The sequence below is a fragment of the Alternaria hordeiaustralica genome (genome assembly GCF_023758085.1).
Source record: "Alternaria hordeiaustralica strain BMP 2776 chromosome Unknown scaffold_6, whole genome shotgun sequence".
NCBI classification, from domain to species: Eukaryota; Fungi; Ascomycota; class Dothideomycetes; order Pleosporales; family Pleosporaceae; genus Alternaria; species Alternaria hordeiaustralica.
The window spans coordinates 511452-532742 of NW_026056778.1; the positions used below are offsets into that span (position 1 = coordinate 511452).

At 51.8% G+C, this 21291-nt stretch overlaps 7 protein-coding genes across 7 annotated transcripts; 5 read left to right on the top strand and 2 right to left on the bottom strand.

The window, feature by feature from the left end:
• Positions 1-2722: 2722 nt before the first annotated feature.
• On the top strand, positions 2723-3005 carry J4E84_004061 (uncharacterized protein; the record flags this gene model as incomplete). Its single annotated transcript, XM_049386670.1, has 2 exons — positions 2723-2756; positions 2806-3005. The coding sequence occupies 2 exons, from the start codon at positions 2723-2725 to the stop codon at positions 3003-3005; spliced, it is 234 nt and encodes a 77-aa protein (XP_049245440.1).
• Positions 3006-4797: 1792 nt separating this feature from the next.
• Positions 4798-8165, top strand: J4E84_004062 (uncharacterized protein; the record flags this gene model as incomplete). Its single annotated transcript, XM_049386671.1, has 3 exons — positions 4798-5003; positions 5055-7293; positions 7353-8165. 3 exons carry the CDS (start codon positions 4798-4800, stop codon positions 8163-8165), a joined length of 3258 nt encoding a protein of 1085 aa, XP_049245441.1.
• A 988-nt stretch (positions 8166-9153) lies between these two features.
• Positions 9154-11791, bottom strand: J4E84_004063 (uncharacterized protein; the record flags this gene model as incomplete). Its single annotated transcript, XM_049386672.1, has 4 exons — positions 9154-10223; positions 10276-11514; positions 11565-11597; positions 11650-11791. 4 exons carry the CDS (start codon positions 11789-11791, stop codon positions 9154-9156), a joined length of 2484 nt encoding a protein of 827 aa, XP_049245442.1.
• A 2641-nt stretch (positions 11792-14432) lies between these two features.
• J4E84_004064 (uncharacterized protein) lies at positions 14433-15332 on the top strand (the record flags this gene model as incomplete). Its single annotated transcript, XM_049386673.1, has 2 exons — positions 14433-14985; positions 15040-15332. 2 exons carry the CDS (start codon positions 14433-14435, stop codon positions 15330-15332), a joined length of 846 nt encoding a protein of 281 aa, XP_049245443.1.
• Positions 15333-15759: 427 nt separating this feature from the next.
• On the bottom strand, positions 15760-16782 carry J4E84_004065 (uncharacterized protein; the record flags this gene model as incomplete). The annotated part of the gene is made up of 1 exon (XM_049386674.1): positions 15760-16782. The coding sequence occupies one exon, from the start codon at positions 16780-16782 to the stop codon at positions 15760-15762; it is 1023 nt and encodes a 340-aa protein (XP_049245444.1).
• Positions 16783-17912: 1130 nt separating this feature from the next.
• On the top strand, positions 17913-19957 carry J4E84_004066 (uncharacterized protein; the record flags this gene model as incomplete). The annotated part of the gene is made up of 2 exons (XM_049386675.1): positions 17913-19288; positions 19336-19957. 2 exons carry the CDS (start codon positions 17913-17915, stop codon positions 19955-19957), a joined length of 1998 nt encoding a protein of 665 aa, XP_049245445.1.
• Positions 19958-20424: 467 nt separating this feature from the next.
• On the top strand, positions 20425-21029 carry UBC7 (Ubiquitin-conjugating enzyme E2 7; the record flags this gene model as incomplete). Its single annotated transcript, XM_049386676.1, has 2 exons — positions 20425-20668; positions 20776-21029. 2 exons carry the CDS (start codon positions 20425-20427, stop codon positions 21027-21029), a joined length of 498 nt encoding a protein of 165 aa, XP_049245446.1.
• Between the last annotated feature and the right edge of the window lie 262 nt (positions 21030-21291).

Consider the following 21291-nt stretch of genomic DNA (forward strand, 5'->3'; position numbering starts at 1 on the left):
GTGAACTACTTCAGACGAACAGTTCAGGCAAATTTTGATTTTCTGGCTTACCGAGCCCACAGTAAAGACGCCTGAACCTACTCGCGAAAAAGCTTCAGGTTTGAGCACGTAGCCAAGAAGATCCTGATGGTCAACGGTAGATTCGATGCCGTTGAGCGTCTTGGTTTGCTTTTCTTTGTTTTGTTTTTACTTGTGTGCGCGGACCGAACACATCAGAGCGTGGCATAGGGCTTGTATTCGCGAATGAGTTCCACACTATACGCGAGCTTGATATGGAATGGGTGTAGGCCCGATAACTAAAGTCAAAATTCCGGTCAACGCCTCAAGATTGCAGTAGGTGATCCAAAATCAAATCCAAGTCCACATCTCTTTTTGCAAACATTGGTTCATTCAAATCGTGGTACGCAGGGCGGTCGGAATAAGCTTTGCGACATACCCATCACGGTATCTGTCGCAATATTCGCGCAATTCGTGAAACCACACTAGACGATATTCCATATCGATTTATGTTGGTTGTGGGTGGGTGTATCAGGTACAACTGCGTCCGACCCTGGTGGCATCGGCTCATGCACCCTGCAGGGCGCGCCCTATTGATCGACCGCGAGATAAACTTACATGGTAGCGGTGAGCAGAAAAACATGGCTGTACTTGACGTTTTTCTTGTGTCGCATTTCGTGCTTGATCATGCTGTGCGCTGCCCGGTGATTGACGTTGCTTTAGAGTTGACTGGACCGGATCGACAGATCCACAGCGGGAATAATGGTGTTGGTGTTGTTTGAGGAAATGGCGCACCTGCAGCGACATGGACATGTTCAAAAGCGCGTGCTGACAGTATGAGCCTAGCGTTGGGTTGAGGCAATATCGTGCATGGGGAGGGTGGCTGTGTGCTTGATAGCAAGGTGCATGCAACCTCGGAAAGCACTTTCCGGATGCTGACATGGTGCAGGAAAGTCTGAAATCCCGTCCATGGAGGACCATGTGCCAAGTCTTGGGCCAAAATAAACAGGAAGGTGAAGTTGCCGCGGTCACAGCTGTGTGCCTGACGACTGGAGACAAATGACGGCTTTCAGCCGAGCCATCCGATTGAAAGCATCGGCCCCGCAGTACGGTCCCGCTTATGGCGCTGCCCCTCATCGATCGTCGAGGCCTGGTGATGCGGCGCCTGCATAGAACACGTTTGGAACAATGCGGCGTTTTGACATCGTGACGTTTCGGCGGCCTACACCGGTTTTTTTGTACGTAAAACGAGGCTTCTAGACCCCCTTGGTCTGCTGAAATGCCATCATGCCAAACTATGCATATGTTTGCAGCATCGTGGATGACCGAGGGCCATCGCAAGAGTTGCTTTCGACGTCTTATGCTGTGGGCCGGTGTGACGTGGGTCAGACTGCGCATGCAGCAAAATGCATGGCAGAGAATTCGAATGAGTTTCCGCATCCACGGTGGAGAGTCTTGGCTGCGGCTTCTTGCGGTTCAGCCCTCAGAAGCGGACGTTTAGTTGCAGATCCTGGTAGTCTAGAAAAAGGTCTCCCCGTTTCCTTGCATGGCGCCAGACGACGCGGCATGGGTCGTCAAAGAGCACCACGACGTCCCAGGAGACGTGCGCCAGCAACGTGGTTCTCTGGAAAGGTCTGACACCGTACCAGCGATATGCAGGTGCAAAGTGAGCTGGCTGGGCCCCGCGCGACAAAGAGTAAAAGACTAAATGTGGCCGGTAAATGGCTCAGTCGTGGCGTAGCTGCTGATGTTTAACCCAACGCACGGTCGTCCCACTATGAGCAAGGGCTACCTGGGCCGTCGTCATCTTGGAGCGCGAAATAGAAGCGAATATTGGCTTTGTGTCATTTGCTCCTCTCTAAAAACCGTATTACTGGCCTTTCCGGTGTGTGGCGACGTGCTCCGCAGCTGGGTTAATGCAGCGATGTTGGCTAAGTTAGTCAGGTGGTGCCACTCAAATGCAGTTGTATCAAACTATCTGCGTCACGCAACATCCATCCGGTGTACCGTCGAACAACACAGATTAGATACTTGCTATGAGCATCGTGATGTGTGCTATAACAGGTATTGCATGCATAGAGCTCAAAGTAGTCTGGCGCTCAACAAAACATTACACCGCTCAAACAGGCAAGAATGAAAAAACCTGGGGAAGCGCTACGGGAGCGCGATGGTCCAGGGGTAACAGAAAACAAATGGCGCATTCATGGATGGCTAACCGGCATGTATCACGCTTCTGTACTAGGAAACAATCTGCCCCCAATTACGTTGCATTGGTTCGGGCTGATCGAGATGCATGCATCGGTGTCTCTTGTGTGGAACTTATCGTGACGGCGCGATTCGTTCTGTTTCTGATTGTGCGGTGAAGCTTCCGAAGCCCTTGCGATCGTGATTGAATGGTGCCTCGATCCTAGCCCTCAGCCACGTATAAAGACATCATCTGCTGCCCATCTTTCTCTCGAAGCAGCAAACGCATCCACAGCAACTCTACAACCAATCTCGAGTTTCCAATCTAAACTCTTTCGCAACAAGACGGGATCGACACAAGAGAACTACCCTCATACAAACCTCGAACTACCTACCGCAGCCAATCAGCTCCGCCTACATTACGACCCACACCATCCACCTATCATCTACCATCTATTAGAATTCAGACATCATGCCTGCTCTTCCATTCAACTCGTCCGCTGCTTCGTCACCTTCATCTTCACCCACCTTGTCGCCTACCATGACGCCTTCAATAGTTCTCCATCCCGCATCGGGTATATTTGATCAACCATACTAAAGCCTCCCATCTAATCTCTCCAGCAGGTGTCTCATCACAGAAGAAGGAGCTTCTCAAGCCAAAGGAAGATCCTGCGCAGGCCTACCGCATTCGTTATGCGCAGTACCTCGCAGCCACCTTTGGCTTCTCGATGCAGGCTGCGCTCGCCGAGGCGGATTGCCAGCTCGCGCCGAGACGCTCGTCAAGTTCGAGCATGTCGGAAGCTGAGTCGTTACGCGCGATTTGAGCTGGGCGGATTGTGGAAGGGTGTTTTATGACTTTATGATGCATATATAGGGTAATGGGCATTGGGATGGGGTATTTGGCGCATATTGAGACAGTTTGTAGTGCACAATCAAAAGCGTTCTCTGTTCACCAAGACTACCTAATTGTTGTGACCGTCTCTTTCTTCGTGGTCACAAGTGTATGCGCATGGAAGTCTTCAACTTCAACCAGTCGGAAGCGTACCAGTTGATGCGAACACGCTGTGTTGTAGGAACCGTGCCTCGGTACGGTCGGATGCCAGAATTGTGGGAGCTGTGGGAGCAGGAGCGCAGAGGCCGCAACTGCCACCCCCACCACATACCAGGGATAGAGGTTACTAGTAACGTTACTAGTTGCTACTAGCTACTTAGTAATAGCTTATTACTTAAATAACTAGCTTAATATTTACTTTAAGCTTTTAATTTTTTTATATTATAAAAGCTAAAGCTATTTACTATATAACTTAAAAATCTTAAGTAATTTAAATAAGAACTAGCTATAATATATAGTATTAAAGTTTTTCTTACTAGTAATACTAGTAATGTTACTACTAGTAAAATTTTTAGTTTTTATTTTTCTTAATAACTTCTTAATTTTAAGCTTTTATTTTAATTTTTTAAATATATTAAATAATACTAAATTTAAGCTTTAAAATAGCTAAAAAACTAAGTAAAAAGCTATTATATTGCGTAAGTTATTAAGAGTCTTAGCAAAATAGTAGTACTAGTAACGTTACTAGTAACCTCCATCCCTGGCACATACCCGCCACGCCAGGTCCAGGTCTCCACGCACTGAGCTTGTCTATCGATAGGGAGACTCAATTTCAACGACATCTCATGTCCTGCGATGTCTTTTGTATCCAAAAGAGCCCTGTCGCGCCATCATCGTGTTCCGAAAAGCGCCGGTCGCTCGCTGTGTCGCCAGCCAAACGTACGCTCCCCAGACTACTCGGCCCAATCCTCCACGACAATGCTCACTCGGCCGCGCGACGACTGCTCGATGCGTTGCAGGTCTAGTGCAGTGTCTCTACGCGTCTCTATCAAGGCGTATTGGCTTGCGAGACGTATCATTGGCGGTGCCGCCACACCTACCGCCGCCCAAGCCTGAAGTGGCATACGTGGCAAACATCAACCTGTCATATGCGGCAGCGCTGCTTACTATCGTATCTCGACCCCGGAATCCATTTCCCAGACGAATCCTCCTGCTGTCCAAAGGAATATCATGGCTCCACACACATCGCGCAAAACGCGGGGTTTGGTTGCCTCAACTTCAACGGGCAAACATTTGGTACCGAAGAGTACTCCGATAGATCTCAACGCCAACAGCCGAGACATCTCGGCATCGCGGCACAGTGCCTCAAAGCCACACAGACGAGACTTAGGACCGGAGAGCGGAGGCCGGATTGCTTGGGCCCGTCAGCCAAGATTCTTATCGTTCGGTCAATGAGCGTTCGAGTTAGACCAGCCTCACTGCGTTCGCTGACTACTGGTCTTTGAAACCAAGTTGTGGGTACATGTTTGTCCGGAGCATCAGCTGATCACTATGTTTGTACCTGCTAATGCAATACTTGCTGCGACAAAGACATGTGCAGCCATTCATGTGGCGTGGTGGACAAGAGGTTCCAAGCCTCTCCACGCTTGGATGACCCACGTCGTTCGTCTAGCGTGCTAACCCCGCCTAAACCTGGTAGGACAAGCTGCCTATAACTACTCCCCCGCAAAGGCGTATCTTTGCTCTCTACCACCAACACTATCCGTGTTATCACATATACTTGAATGGGTGAAACTGTGCTACTTGCCGTCGAGGAGACTTCTCCTAACGTCGATGAACCCCCTATATGTGGTAGTAAGGATCCGCATACTGCACCAAACCAAAGGCAACTCCAGCCGAACCCCATCGATGGCGACACTTCGCCCACACTCCACGCTCCGCACACCCTCACCTCCGAGGAAGTTGCACAGACTCTGGGAGTCGACATCCAGTAGGGCTCACTGTTCATGCTCACCACTCGTGCTCCTGCTAACTATCGCAGCCATGGGCTCCCTCACTCTGAAGCGCAATCTCGCCTCCAGCTCTATGGCCCTAACAAGGTTAAGGGAGCTGAAGGGCTTTCCATGTGGAAAATTCTGTTAAGGCAGATATCGAACAGTCTCACCTTCGTCCTCATCATTGTCATGGCCATTAGCTTTGGCATAGACGACTACATCGAAGGCGGCGTCATCACCGCAGTTATCCTCCTCAACATCGTTGTTGGTTTCTGGCAGGACTACCGAGCCGAGAAGACTATCGAATCTCTCAAGAAACTCACCGCACCCGAAGCTACCGTCACACGCCAGGGCACAATGGACATCAAAGTCAAGGCCGTGGACCTGGTTCCTGGCGACATCGTCCAGCTCTCCGTTGGTAGCATCGTACCCGCCGACATTCGCCTCATCGATGGTGTCAACGCTTACACCAATGAAGCATTCCTCACAGGAGAGTCCGCTCCTGTCGAGAAGACACCATGGAAGACTTTTGACGAGGAAGACCTTGCCACTGGCGACCAGACCAACCTTGCCTTCTCCGGAAGTGAGGTGACATCTGGACGTTGCCATGGTATTGTAGTCGCAACTGGCATGAACACCGAAGTCGGAAAGATTGCTACTATGCTCCGTCAGAAGAAGGATGCCGGTCCTCAGTCTAGCAACATCTTCGTCCGAATTTGGAAGCGTTTCACGAACGGCGGTAAGACCATCCTAGGTCTTGTCGGAACCCCTCTTCAGATCACGCTGAGCAAGTTCGCACTTCTCCTCTTCGGTCTCGCCATTATCCTCGCCATCATCGTCTTTTCCGCAAGCAAATGGCAGGTTGGTGGAGAGGTACTCATCTATGGTATCTGTGTTGCCGTAGCTGTCATCCCTGAGTCGCTCATCGCAGTCTTGACGATTACGATCGCTGTCGGCGGTAAGGCAATGGCCAAAGCAAACGTCATTACCAGAGTCCAGTCGGCCATTGAGGCTGTCGGCGGTGTCACGAACATCTGCTCTGACAAGACTGGAACTCTCACCCAAGGTCGCATGGTCGCAAAGACGGCCCTCATGCGTGGCGCCGGCACATTCACCGTCGATGCCATCACAGACCCTCACAACCCCACCAGCGGAAACGTTGCTTTTGACGACCGACAGCTCAGTCTGAACGATTACAGGCCGGATGCTGTCGTCACTCGCTTCCTCCGTACCATTGCTCTTTGCAACAACTCCAAGGTCATACCGCCATCTGAATCCCGCGTCGACTCTCCCAGTGAGAAGAAGGCTGCGGCTCATGAGCAATACAACAGTGCTGATGATCGCGACACTGACGCGTCCACTATTGACACCATCTCACGACCACCCACTGCCTTTATGCAAGATGTAACGAACGGAGCCTGGACAGCGCATGGTGAGCCAACTGAAGTCGCATTGCACGTCCTCGCTTCTCGTTTCAACATGGGTAAGGAGAGTCTACTTTCCTCACTCAACATCCATCTCGCTACCGAGTTCTCCTTTGACTCCAAGGTTAAGAAGATGACTGTCGTCTACAAAGACAACCACTCTGGCCTCATGGACGTCTACACCAAGGGAGCAACCGAATTCATGATGTCGGCGCTCAACGTCTCGGATCAGGAAAGGGCCGAGATCTTGGAAGCTGCCGAGAGCATGGCCAACCAAGGTCTTCGTGTCTTGTGCATTGCTCACAAGACGCTACAGCCCGACACTGACATCTCGGAACGTGATATCGTTGAGGCCAACCTCAACTATCTCGGCCTTGTTGCTATCTACGATCCACCTCGCCTGGAGACCGCCGGTGCCGTCCGCGAGTGTAAGATTGCTGGCATCACGGTGCACATGCTCACTGGTGACCATCCCGGTACTGCGCGAGCTATAGCCAAGGATGTGGACATCATCGACGATCGTACTCCTGCCTCAGCCGTCATGGTCGCCAAAGACTTTGACAGGATGTCTGACGATGAGGTAGACGCCATGGAGACGCTACCCCTGGTCATCGCCAGATGTAGCCCAACCACCAAGGTTAAGATGGTGCAGGCTCTCCACAGGAGGGGCCGCTTCTGTGTCATGACCGGAGACGGTGTCAACGATTCACCCGCGCTCAAACAAGCCAACGTCGGTATGGCCATGGGCACTGGAAGCGACGTCGCCAAAGATGCCGCCGAGATGGTTCTCACTGACGACAACTTCGCTTCCATTGTGAAGGCCGTCGAAGAAGGCCGACGCTTGTTTGACAACATCCAGAAGGTATGCGACTTCGTTATTTCCCGTTCACTAAGACCACTTACTAACATTTGATGCTACAGTTCCTCATGCATCTTCTCATCTCGAACATCGCGCAAGTCATCCTCCTTCTCATCGGTCTCGCCTTCAAGGATCAAGACAACCACTCCGTCTTCCCGCTCTCCCCCATCGAGATTCTCTGGGTCAACCTCATCACTTCCTCCTTCCTCGCCATCGGACTCGGACTCGAAGAGTCGCAGGAAGACAGCATGTACCGGCCACCGCACGACAACAAGAAGGGTGTCTTCACAGCCGAGTTGATCACAGACAAGTTCATCTATGGTTTCTTCATGGGAGCACTCTGTCTCTTCTCCTTCGCCATTGTCGCTTACGTAGGCCCTGGTGGAGGTAACCTCGGCTCTGGCTGCAACGAAGGGTACAACGATACGTGTGAGGTGGTGTTCCGCGCCCGCGCGACAACATACGCCACTATTACCCTTCTTCTCCTCGTCACGGCCTGGGAGGTCAAGCACTTCGCTCGCTCGCTATTCAACATGTACCCCAACACTCCCTCCTCGGCCCCAGCCGGTCTGTCCGTCTTCACTACCATCTGGCGCAACCGTTTCCTCTTCTTCGCGGTCATCGCCGGATTGCTCGTCGTGTTTCCCATCGTCTACCTCCCCATCATCAACGAGAAGGTGTTCAAGCACGGTGCTATCACCTGGGAGTGGGGCGTCGCATTCGGTTGCGTCGTCATCTACATTAGCGCCATCGAGAGCTGGAAGGCTATCAAGCGTAGTCTTGGTATCTGGTCCGGAGCCCATAGGGTCATCTCTCGCGAGGATGCTGAGGCTCGTGCTGGACTGAACGGCGGTGTTGCTGTTAGGGAGAAGTAAAGTGATTTCTTTCTTTGGTGGATGGTGGATGGAACAAATTGTCACATGATTAGTATGGAGTGGGAATGGGGGAAGTTGGTCTCATGTCATCTTGGATTGACCCATAGTCGCTCATTAGTATGACTCACGATTGAATGGCACATACACGTTGTCAGAGCTTTACGATGAATACCATTGCAGTCACTCTTTTATCATCGCGGTCCTCGAGTGCAGATTTGATTTGATATTGCACCTAGTTCTATCAACCTCGTCGCCATGCAAGCATGGCAAACACTCAATGCTCGATACTCAAACACACTTCGTCCCCCATCCTCCGACTTCCATGGCTGAAACCGACAGTCTTGTAAGTGAAATTCCGTCGTTCAATCACAACAGCGCAATCATCTCCGTAGATTCCTCTCTAAGCCCTTGCTCATTCTGCCGGCTGGCCACCTCTTCCAGGTGCTTAAGTTCCTCTTCGCTCTCCTGACAAAGTCGAGAATATTCATTTGCCCGTTTTTCCAAGATCTTGAGCGATTGTTCTGAAGCCTTGCCCATTCGACGAGCCCTTACGAGTTTATTGCTCGCGAAATTGAATTGTAATCTATGGAAATTCAACTGGTTTCTCACGGTCTCGATCTCTTTGGCATTAGATTCCGGAGCTGTTGGCTTTGGCTGGGTGGGCGTGCACTCTGCTTTCGGGGAGTCCGACGACATAATGCCTGGTAAAGACAGCGATATGTATCGGTGGCTGATGATGAATATCGCCAAAGGAGCTTGATGTAGGAGATATCGTTTGTAAAGACTGAGTGGTGTACGCAGTATACTCTGTTCGCAAGATGCCGTTTAAATACAATGATCGCGCCCTGACCTCAAACGATTCACAGTCACTGTAGGATGACGGGTTATCACGCGAGTCACCTTTATGACCATAGTCGAGTCGTGGCATTGTGCACATTCACACAAGCTTTCTTTCCGCTATTGATAGTGTCGTGCTCCGTTGGGTTACTCACTGACTACCGACAGATTCAAACTCCATCCTCGGCATCGCCCACCCCCGATCCGCACCAATAGATCTCTTGCCAGACATAGTGCTGTTTGTAAAGGACCCAAGACTGGGAGGTACGTCTTCCGACTTCGTTCCCCAGCTGCTTTCCTGTGGACCTAAAGTCAACTCCAGGACACCGCCTTCCAAGAAGAAGCTGTGTTGGATCCAGTTCTTCGTGTAAGGAGCACCGTTGAGGGTAGCAGATTGAATGTAGATGTTCTTGTAAGCCGAGTCGAAGTTGACATTCCGAATCGTCGCTGTGTTGCCCGTCTGGCCATTCTTGATGGAGATGGATTCGAAGAATGGTGGTATGATGAAGTATACATCCTGACCGGCATTAGGGAAGAAACCCATCATGACGAAGGCTTCGAAAGAACCCATGGCGCCGCTATCGTCATTGCCCGGGATGCCGACAACGGTATCGTTGAACAGGGATGGGATGTATTGATGGGCGCGCTCAGCGGATAGAGCAGGGCGGCCGGCGTAGTGGTATAGGAATATATTGAGGAAAGCCTGTTCGTCGCCGAGGTAAAGGACACCTGATTCGTGCAGCCAGTTCATGCGTTCGACGAAGCGCTCGCGGCCTCCGAGAGTCTGGATGAGAGTAGCCATGTCTCCCGGAGCGAAGAAAGTGTAGAGCCATACTGGGCCTTCATATGTCTCGCCACCTGCGGGGTTCAGGTAGCAACCAGTGAAATTAAGTAGTGGTGAGCAGAAGATCGGATCCTGAGAGCCCCAGGTGCCGTTGAGGAATTTCGGTTGCAGGAAGCCTTCAAAGCCGGTGTCGGTGCCGTTGATGATGCTTCGTTGATCGGCCTTGAACATGTTTTGCCAGTTGCCGGAACGTTCCAGGTACTTCAGGTAGTCTGCTGTGTTGCCGAGTTCGCGGGCTAGTAGAGCAATGACGAAGTCGTTGTAGGCGTATTCGACAGTCCGGGAGATTGAGCGTGTCTCTGTGCCCACACCTTCGACATCAAGGTTTTCGGTAGGTATGTAGCCTAACTCCTTCCACGATACCAGACCACCGCGACCTGGACAGTTGTTAGTCAAGAACTGGTATCCGCCCACGCATCGAATTCTTACCCTCAACGTCCCAGTTGGGTGGTTCGACTTCCGCATCCTTTACGAGAGCCTCGTATGCAAGTTTCCAGTCAATGCCAGTCGTGATGTTCTTCAGATATGCGTCCGTAATCACAATATCGGCGTTTGAGCCTCCTTGTGTAAATCCTTTGCAGAAGCTCATGCGGCAATCTGGCAGCCATCCTTCATGACGGTAAATATCGAGCAGACTTCTTATCATGAGCGTTTGGCTGTGAGGATCCAGGATCGTGATCAGTGGATGGATCGATCTGAAACTGTCCCAGATACAGTAGTAGGAGTCGTAGTACGGTTCGTCAGACTCCCAAAGGGGATTTTCACCTGTGTAGTCTTGTGGACTGATCATGGATCTGTACACGCCACTCCAGAAAGCCTTGAGGAAGACGAGATCAACACCGCCGTCTTCAACCGTAATGACGTCTAGCTTGGAGCGCCATGCAGCCTCGGCAGCCGCAACGACATCATCAAATCCCCACGAGGGTATCTCGCGTTCAGCGTTCGCGCATGCCTGATCCTCGCTCACAAAGCTCATTCCAACTCTTGCAAGGATCTGATTACCCTGGGTGGGCTTCTCAAATTGCACCCATCCACCTGCTGGTGTGAGAACGGGTGATTGTCGCACATCGCCGGGAACGACATTCAGGCTGGTTGCCCTGTTTGTCGCACGCGTGTTCTGCCAAACGCCAGCATCTTTGATCTTTGCACCATCAAAGTCAAGGCAGAAATGCGACCTGTACGTTCCGATTCCAAACGATGGCGAGAACACTCCGCTACCAGTCATACGCCCGGTTTCGGCATCCACGGTGATGTTTGCTTCGCTCCTTGTGTTCGGTAGATCTGTTAGATCAAGCAAAATGTGCGGACTCAGCGTCGCGTTCGGCGCCGTCGGCGTTTCGGGAAAGGTGATACGATACAGAGCTGTGCGATTCGTGACCGTCGATTCCGTCCTGATGTTGTCCTTCAGTGTGATATCGAAGTAGCCAGGTCTGGCATGAACAGCCCCAGGTATACGCTCGACAGCTCGCTGTGATTCGAAATAGTGGCATCCGTTAATGTCGTCGTTCTCGCACCCGGCCTGCGCAAAGATTGGGAAATTGCCAAGTGACGGCGAGCCGCCTGTTCCCGAGTCGTGCATATGCGAGAAACCGTAAATAGGTTCTGAGTCGTTAGAGGAGAATCCTCCTTGGTTTTCGCCGATCACGTCGGGTCCCGCTTTGGCCATCCCTCGCAGCTGTCAGTAGGCGCTGACTTGTATCTGAGAGGTAACCACATACCGAATGGCAATGTCGCGCCAGGGAATACGTGCCCTATATTTGGTCAGCCGATCATCATCGTTCTTCCAAAACATCATAACCGTACCCCCATTGATCGTCCCGATGAGAGGGTCAACATATTGATATCCGCTTTTTTGTGGTTGCGAGGAGTTGTACTGCGCGCTCGTAGATGTTATGAATACGCCTAGCAATAGAGCTGACGCCTGCTTCGCGGAAGGAATGCCCATGATTGTAGCTGAACCGGAACACTCCTAGTGGAAGCAACCAAGGTAAACATCGACTGCGCAGATTCCTCATCGCGCTTCCCCACACGAACTATTTATCCTTCCGTTCCATCACGCTTGGCAGTGACGCGATGGTCCAAGACCATGCTACCTGCCATAAGCAATTCAGGTAGCATTCTTAAGTCATCTTGTACCGTCCATCATCTCCTAGCAGGGCGATAGTCTGGCTCTAAAGCTCTGGTGTTGCGGTGATATGCATGATTACAGCCGACTGCAGGTGGCTGCGGGGTAACGTCGACGGTACATCCATGCTGTACTAAATTGGAGCCGTGACCTCCGGTTGGTAGTGCAGGTGGGATACGGGGTGTATTCGAACGAAGGGTTGAGCCGGGGCCTGAGGTGGGACGTCTGATATTAGCCTTGCGCGTGCATCTCGGTACATTGTAACGCGTGTTGGAGGCACAGCCGGCGAAGACGACGTGTTCTCAGGCTGACCACGACGCGAATTTCTCACCCGGGAATGCAGAAGAAGGGAGTTCAACGCGTAATCGTCTGAGCAAGGAGAATCCTGATGATCGCATGGCGTTGTCCGTGAGCAACAGCTGTGTTGGTGTTGCACCTCAACTCGTCGGGAAATTAGGAAGCTTAGACCGAGTGCCGCTAAACCTAAGTCGCGCTCCACGTGAGATCACACACGTCATCAGGGCCCTTTTGCTCGATCTCACCTCCAACTTTGCTCCAACCTTGGGGTACTTCCACGTCCGCTCTGAATCCAACAACTCCAATTCAAAATGCCACGATGAACGCGCCAATAAACCCTGCACTCCAGACCAAGCGAAGCTCCAATCCGATTCCGCGATTCAACAGAAGAGCTGGAACACATGACGCTGGTAGGGCGAGGAAGCTTTCTGTGGATTCCAGACGCGTCGAAGAATGGTCGATTCAGACAAGCAGCGATACAGCGCCGTCAAACTCAACGTGAGCTAAAAACATACGAGAGTATGATTAGCCACCCGACTTAGCACGAATGATGCCACGGCCCAGAGCCATAAGAGTACCACCAATCGCAAAATGACATTGTAACGATGCCGCTCAGTCTGGTTGCGCAATCTTTTCGCTGCTGTTAGCAGCTGTAGGTTTATCGCTCGGACCACATCACTCTCCCCCCACTTAAACGCTGTGGATACTCGAGCAAAGCTGAGAACGTCGCGATCTTTGGAAGCAGTCTCAGCGATGAAAACACGACTCCCCATGACACACTGGAGTGGTCCTAATTATGAGTCTCAATCATACTCACATCCGAACTTCACTAGCTAGTACTTAAGGACAAGGTGTGTTGATGTTTGCCAGGAGTATACTTAGGCAAAATCTATACCCTGATACAGTCTTGGAAGTTCAGCTGTGTGCCGTTCAGCTATGCCTAAATGTAGGTGTAGTCATAGAGTAAGCCATGTCTGCCAGGCAAAAAGAGAAGCAGTGGGTAAAGGGCGGATGGGCGAAAAGATGGAAATTTTGGCAAAAACATACAACAGCGGGGATTCGCTAGTGGTCACCCACCTAACTACTAATCCGCCGGTACAATGCTTGTATATGGCTGAGCGGACGGGAAGCCTAATTCTCATTGTCCTATGGTCGTATGTGGAAGAACAGAAAAGTAGATGGCCCATGAAGTCGATGTGAGCGAGGTTTGGGATGAGCTTGGCAGGAGCCCCACCATGCTCGCAGCCTTGTACAGGCCGTTTCCTTAATGCTACGACATAACGAACTCTATCAACACTGTGATGTGGTAATGGTAAAACGCAAATATTTGTCAAGTTCGGATTTGCGCCCTTCCCGTGCCTTCATAACTCTATCTTCATCACACCCCAACCTTCACCGCCACCGATTGATTTGACCTTTCCCCCCGCCCTCAAACACGAACCAATAGTTGCATAACCCTCAGAACTCGGAATCACATCCGAGACCATAAGTTTGTGGGGTACAAGGATGAAAGCGACTACGCGAAACACATCTGACACGCGGCGACTTTATGCCAACAGGGCAGTATTTGCGAACGCCAACATGCGAGCCAACCAAGCCAGCGATTGAGACGATGATCGTGTGGCTTGGAAGCCTGAGAAGTAAGGGTCGTGTGATTGGGGACGAGGCTTGTTTATGCGATGGCGATGACGGGATATGGCGGCTAGATGCTGATAAACAGTCAGTGCAGGCAGTATAGGAAGGAGAGGTGTGAACGCTGTGTCTGAGGGTAGTTCTTTCTTCTAATCTGTCGCGGAGTTGTTATTCCGTTATCTTATTCTTGCGATATGGAGCTGCGATCTAGGCAGCTGATGCCCGGTCCTGAGCGCAACGACACCCAGGCGCCTCTTCTTCTCGGTGTATGCGGGAGTCTCACGCTCTTCGCTGTCATGCTACTCTCTGCACGACTTTGGTCGAGAGTGCGTCCTTTCTGGAATCTGCACATGGATGACTGGACGGCGGTTGCAGCGACGGTAAGGCGCAGTCTACCCCAAGCGCACTCGAAGCTGATTTCGAATGTCCACAGATCCTTGCGATAGCAAAATATGTCATCGTCTGCCTAGCATGTTCCTATGGCTTCGGCCAGCGGACAAAATACGTCTCGGCAGACTCGCGTCTCGCAGCCATGCGACTCGTCTTCTATTGTCAAGCTCTCTGGAATTTTTCCATCGGACTCGTCAAGATCTCAGTCGCCCTTCTCTTGCTCCGCATCAAGCAGACACGTCCCTGGCGCATCTTCCTGTCTTTTACGATCGTACTACTTATCCTCACAACTCTAACCTCGACGCTGTTTCAGTTTCTGCAATGCCGGCCATTCAGCATATACTGGGATCCCAGCATCTTTTTGAAGCAGAAAGTGGAGTGCTTGCCGCAAAAAGCCATCGTTGGGAACATCGTTGCGGCGAGCGCTGTGCACATCTCGACCGACCTCATATTCTCGCTGATACCGATAACCTTTATTCGGAAACTACAGCGGCCGCGTGGCGAAAAGATCTTCCTTGGTGTTCTGATGGGCCTTGGGCTGTTCGCTTCATCCTTCGCCATCCTGCGTACTGTCAAGGCCAGCATGATACCACCGGGTGGTGACACCTTTTTCATGACAGTCGCACCTACACTGTGGTCGATGCTGGAACTCGAGCTTGCGTTGATCGCTGCCACGATACCAACGCTCAAGGGTAGTAAGTGATACCTATGCGAACCGTACGCTAGACGACTTCTGACACCTACTTTAGTTATGCAGCGGAGCCTCGTAAGAACCGGTCACTACTTCTACGATGAGAAGACCGAGACCCAAGTGCGAAACCGGCTTGTGGACCTGGGATTCCTAGGCCCAAACAGCGACGAGTTTGTAGAGATGGGGCGGAAAAGGTCGAAACCAGATATGACTGATGAGGTTGTGACGTTCGGGAGTAGGCCGAAGCCTCGCAAAACGAAGGATGAGTATAGCTTCTCGGTCGATGAGCTTACTTTGGTGGAGAGTGAAGGCCACGCGACCACCCGGGACTTGCGGGCGTTCGGGCCTTGAAGGTTCCCCCAAAGACGAAGGAACTTATCCATCCAAGCACTCAGATCCAGCGCAGGCCAGAGGCCTCCCAACGCAGTTGCTGATTCGACCGCTACAAAGGCGTCGTCTGGTGGTTGAACAATGACACCATCCTCACTCACGCTTGGCCGTAATTCGCAAGAGTTTGGTGAGCGCATGGCACCGACATACAGCATGTCTACCCAACCACATCCTGCCCAATGACAGAGCAGATTCTGAGATCGATCGAGTCGGAAGATGGCCAGAGGAGGCAAGTGTGTATGACATGGGATTGGGTATGAAAGCGCGAGAGGTGATCTGCAAGTTTGAGGATATGCGAGAAAGCTGTGATATTATTATACCTAAATCGGTCGCGCACGCACAAAAGCAAGGGTATCTCTTACTCGGACACAAAACATCGTCACCCAAATCATTCCTTCTTCAGGACATCTACGATCCACTGGCAGGCATCCTTTGCCTCGACCAGCCCATACGGCATTGTCAGAACGAAGCAGTGCATTTGCTTCTCCCAGTGCACCCACTCGCCAATGACACCGTGTTCCTCGCATTTCTTGCGAAAGATGACGCCGTCCGGGCTTAGCACATCGCATCCAGCAGTTATTCCGTGCACCTTGATGCCCTTCTTCGCGAGTAGTGAAATGTCGGCATTGATAGGGGATATGCGGCGATCGGCGGCGTCCCAGTCTCCTTGCCATGCTTTCGCTGTCGCTCTGATGATCTTGGGTGTGAGGAGAGGGTCTCGAGGTGCCACTTTCTCGATATCGGAGTTTTCGCGAGTTAAATCGGTCGATGGGCATACGTTCATGATGGCGACGGGGTGTGGGAGATGCTTGATCTCGACGCCTTCGTTCTCGATATCCTCCCGTAGGGCCTCCAGCACAAGACACAGAGCAATATTCGCTCCCGAGGAGTCGCCCGCCAGTATAACCTTCTCCCCAGCCTCTTCCGCTTCGGCCATCAAAGCCCGGTATGTCTTTTGGCAGACAGGGAACGACTTGTGCGCGGGGTCATTGGGCGCAAGAGGTGTCGATACAATCGATATGGAAGTATCGGACATCTCTTTAGCTAACTTGGCGCAGATCTTGTAGTGTTGTGGAGAGGGCGGTTCCTGCCAACTGCCACCGGCGAAGTAGTATATCCGCTTCTTCGAGCTCTTCTCTGCTTTGTTGGGTGGTATGACATCGTATATGTGTATGTCGCATACGGTTCGTTCGCTGAGGGTACACTGGGAGAGGTTCGATTTGCTGGGCTTGAGTCGGATTGAGCCATCCTCGTGGTCTGCTTGACGGTTGCTGATGCGCGTTCGCATTAGTCGTACCAGAGACTGGACCACAGCCATGAGGAAGGTGCGATCATTGCGATGGGTGAGCTGTATCGAAGAGCCAGTCTTGGCAGTTGGGGTGGGAGTGCTGGCATCTGTCATGGTGGTCATGTTGAAGACCGTTGTTGTAAACGCGAAGACGGAGGGAGCTCCGTGGCAAGGAACGGAGGAATGCAGGACGCGTGGGAACAACGACGCTTGGGTGGATGCATCTCGTGGCGCAAAGAAAGAGGAGCGCGCATCGTCGATTACGGGACCTTAGCAAGCCCACGCGCGCAGGGCGACTCGTTCTCTAGTAAAAAGACGGCACATCAGGGCTTCAATGACGTCGTGACCCAGCGTTTAGGCCAGATAGAGAAGACCCTGACTAAAAGCGGGAAGATATGAACGCTTCCGGGAGTGGGTCGATCTGGAGGTGCTTGCAAAATGTCACGGCCATCACACAACGGTGAAGGATTGCGGTACGCGTTGTGCAAAAAGCACAATGACGAAGCCATGGGTCGCGCGTGCCGACTGTTCCATGCCAAGCCTGGATTTCTTGGGCAACACCAGTACCGTGCCACTCAACACTCAACGCGTCTTCAGTCTTCAGCGTCTTGTCAACCGTTGCGCGCTCTTCACAAAGACCTCTTTGAATCTGGGACAACGATGCATTCCATGAATGTCGCAATCGCAGCTAGGTCGTCAGATGAGGAATCGTTTCGACGGACTGCACATATCACGGAAGATGCCATGCGACCAATGCTATCATCTGCATAGCGCACGAAAAAGACATTTGGTTCTAGATCTTGTTTTCGACGTCGGATGCGGCGATGCCAATGCAACTCGTGGCTTAAGACCTCCTCCACACGTCCTTATCTGACGCGCAAGCTTGCATGATCAGAACCCAAAACACCTGGGCGGAAGTCTTGGTCGTACCGCTGAGTGGCTGTGCAGCAGGCGGAGAGTGCGATAGGAGGCAGGTTCCGCTCCGCCAGGGTTACAAGTTGCGTCCGCCGGCGCCAACTCCGTCTTGGGTGCTCTTGTCGCCTTGGTATCACTTCATGGATTCTTCTTATTGGCGACACTTCATCGCAAGGCCTTGGCCTACGTGCCTGGACCATCAACAAACAAATGAGCTGATCAGGGAACTGACCAAGGGAAGCCTTAAAGACTATCGTTGCCGTTGAGCCACATGTGGCAGCTGATCCACCACCTACTCCCAAGCAGATCATCCCTATTTCAGCGCTCCTCGGACGTCGATGGCTCCGCAACAGTCCCTTACGGATGACGAAATCAAGAAGTTCATTGACGATCTCGATCACGACAAAGATGGCAATGTCGACTACTGGGAGCTGGAACGCAAGCTGGATCAAGTACACAAGGAGATAGCACCCAAAGCGCAACCACATAACCTCCACCATGGATCTCGGGGCGACGAGGCTCGGCATGAATTTCTGAGGAATGTCATCGGAACACGAGACGACCACATCAACCGAGAAACCTTCGCAAAGACTGTCAAGACATGGGAGATACCGTCTTTGGAACAAGACCGGAAAGAAGCAAAAGATGAAGACGATTACCTGAAGCGGGTGCCCCTCCACCGGCGTGCGCGTGCTTACTGGGCAGTCAAAGGGCCTGAGATAATGTTCCTTGGCCTGGTACTTGCCTTAATGATAGGGTTTGGTGTCTGGCAATTCGTCAAGTACCTTACCTTCGATCAGTATACGCCTGCCTTCGGATGGGGAGCTGTCTTATCCAAGACTTGTGCCGGTGTGCTGTACCCGACCTTCTTCTTCCTTATCCTATCGATGTCGCGATGGCTCTCGACGTTCCTTCGGCGCTTCTACTTCATCTCCAGGTTTATCAACTGGGACCTGTCGCAGAGTTTTCACATCAAGATGTCCATCGTCGCATTGGTATTCGCAACGTTGCATGCTATTGGCCATCTTAGCGGCTCGTTCGTCTTTGGAAGCAAACCCAATCGACAGGACGCTGTTGCCAATGTCATCGGACAGGACGCTGTACCACGTTCATACACCGACTACCTTCGATCGTTGCCAGGGTGGACTGGTCTCACATCTCTCGGCCTGTTCTACCTACTCGCATTGATGAGCATGCCCCAGATACGAAAGTGGAGCTACGAGGTCTTCCAGTTAGCTCATCTACTGATGTTTCCCATTATTGGCTTCATGATGGCGCACGGCACTGCTCATCTACTGCAGTGGCCCATGTTCGGCTACTGGCTCGCTTTCCCTACTCTCATGGTTCTCTGCGAACGTGTGTGGCGCCTGATCCTCAGCTTCCGCCCTATTCATGCGGATCTTGAGTTACTAGATGACGAGACTGTTGCCATTACTGCGCAAGTACCCAAGACTCGCCCGTGGGACTACAAAGCTGGCCAATACGTATTTGTGCAGGTCCCGCAGCTATCCCGATTCCAGTGGCATCCGTTTACCGTGTCAACTTGCATCAACAACACCATGCAAGTTCACATCAAAGCAGACGGCGACTGGACAAACTCGCTGCGCGACCTGGCCAAAGAAGGAGGACGAAAGACTATCAAGATCGGTCTTGATGGGCCGTTCGGTGCACCAGCTCAGCGGTTCTATGACTTCGAGTACAGCATGGTCTTTGGGTACGTCAGCGCTCTATCTCTATAGGAACTTCGCTAACAAATAATAGTGCTGGTATTGGCATAACACCATTCTCGGGTGTACTGACCGATCTCCAACACCACGAGCTCGAGCGTGTCAAGTCCGCAAACGACTCCCCAGCCTCACCCGACGAAACGCCCAAAGAGCCTTCGCCGTACACAAACCATCGTCGAGTCGACCTACATTGGATGGTCCGCGACAAGAATAACCTCCTATGGTTCTCCGATCTTCTCAACGAAGTCTTCCGTCAGAAACCAAACAGCGAAGATCTCGACATCCGCATCAACACCTACGTAACGCAGAAGCGCAAGCAGATCTCCCAACACGTATTCCGATGGCTGCTCGAAAAACATCGCACAGATGAGCACCCGCAATCGCCCATCACTGGTCTTGTCAACCCTACACATTTCGGACGTCCCGACATTCGGGGTATTATGGAAGCGCACTACGACGATATGAGCAAGGTATTGGCAGATCGTTTGAACGAAAAGGATGGCAACAAAGATGATGAGATTAAGATTGGTGTGTTCTTCTGCGGTCCGCCTGTCATAGGCCAGCAGATTGCCGATCAGTGCAGCATGCTGAGTGCGAGGGCGAGGAACGAGGGTAGGAAGCTTGAGTATAGGTTCATGATTGAAGTGTTTGGTTAGCGATAGATGATGATACCTCAAGGCTGTTTGTAATAAATTCTCCATTTCCGACATAACGCTTCAGCTCAAACTTCACCAGGTGGCTGTGTCCAAATTCCGTGTGATGACAAGCCCTGGAGCATACAATGACTGTGTCAGGTGTAATTCTTCGTGCTTGCCATGTGTGTACCTGCCCACATGGCTAGCAAGGGATTGGGCACGTGCCCAGGCGCTAAACCGCGTCACCAAAGCCGACGTGTCGGAACCGTCGTCATTCACCGTCCGGAACACTTTCACTCAACCACCAAAGGCACTACAACTTGTTCAACCCCATAGTTGGAAGCACAGCGCGCTTTACAACTCGCTTCGAACAGATACCCCTACTTCGCGACCAAGACTCCGACCTTCCGCAACCCAAACCCACCCCGCGCACACGAGCGACCCCCTCACCTCCGCGAGTACACCCCCGCTTCCGATCAACACACAACATGGCGTCCTCAGCTTCAAAGCGCCTCTTCAAAGAATACCGCATGCTCTCGAACGACCCGCCAGAAGGCATTACCGCCGGCCCAGTCAGCGAAGACGACATGTTCGTGTGGGAAGCGCTGATCCAAGGACCCGAAGGCACACCCTTTGAAGGCGGCGTCTTCCCCGCTGAACTACGGTTCCCGAAAGACTACCCGCTTGCGCCGCCGAAGATGAAGTTTATGACGGAGATGTGGCATCCAAATGGTATGTTTGATGATGTGGACATGTTTGCGATTTTCCCCATCCCTAGACGCTTTCATGCTCGATCGAGAAGTATGAGCTATAAGGACTTGCGCTAAAACCACCAACAGTATACCCCAACGGCGAAGTCTGCATATCCATCCTGCACGCCCCCGGCGAAGACCCCATGCACTACGAACAAGCCTCAGAACGATGGTCACCCATACAAAGCGTCGAGAAGATCCTGATAAGCGTCATGAGCATGTTGGCGGAGCCAAACGACGAGAGCCCAGCAAATGTAGATGCGGCGCGTATGTGGCGGGAGAAGCGCGACGAGTACGAGAAGATTGTAAGGACGAATGTACGGAAGAGTCTGGGGCTGTGATGGATTTGAGATGGAGAATGGAAATCACGAATAATGGATGCATAGCGTAATAGGAGTCTTTGCGGTGCTGGGTATCTGGAGCTCATGTTCATATAAAGATATCATGGATCTTTCAGGAAGAATGGCACTACAAGCGATAAGGGTTTCGTGATGCTACAAGGTTGAACTTGTATCGCTGGCGAGAGAGGCCACGCTAATCTAGCCATATGAATACCAAAAGCACACAACCAGTCCAATCTACCACACCTTCCGTTCAGCCATT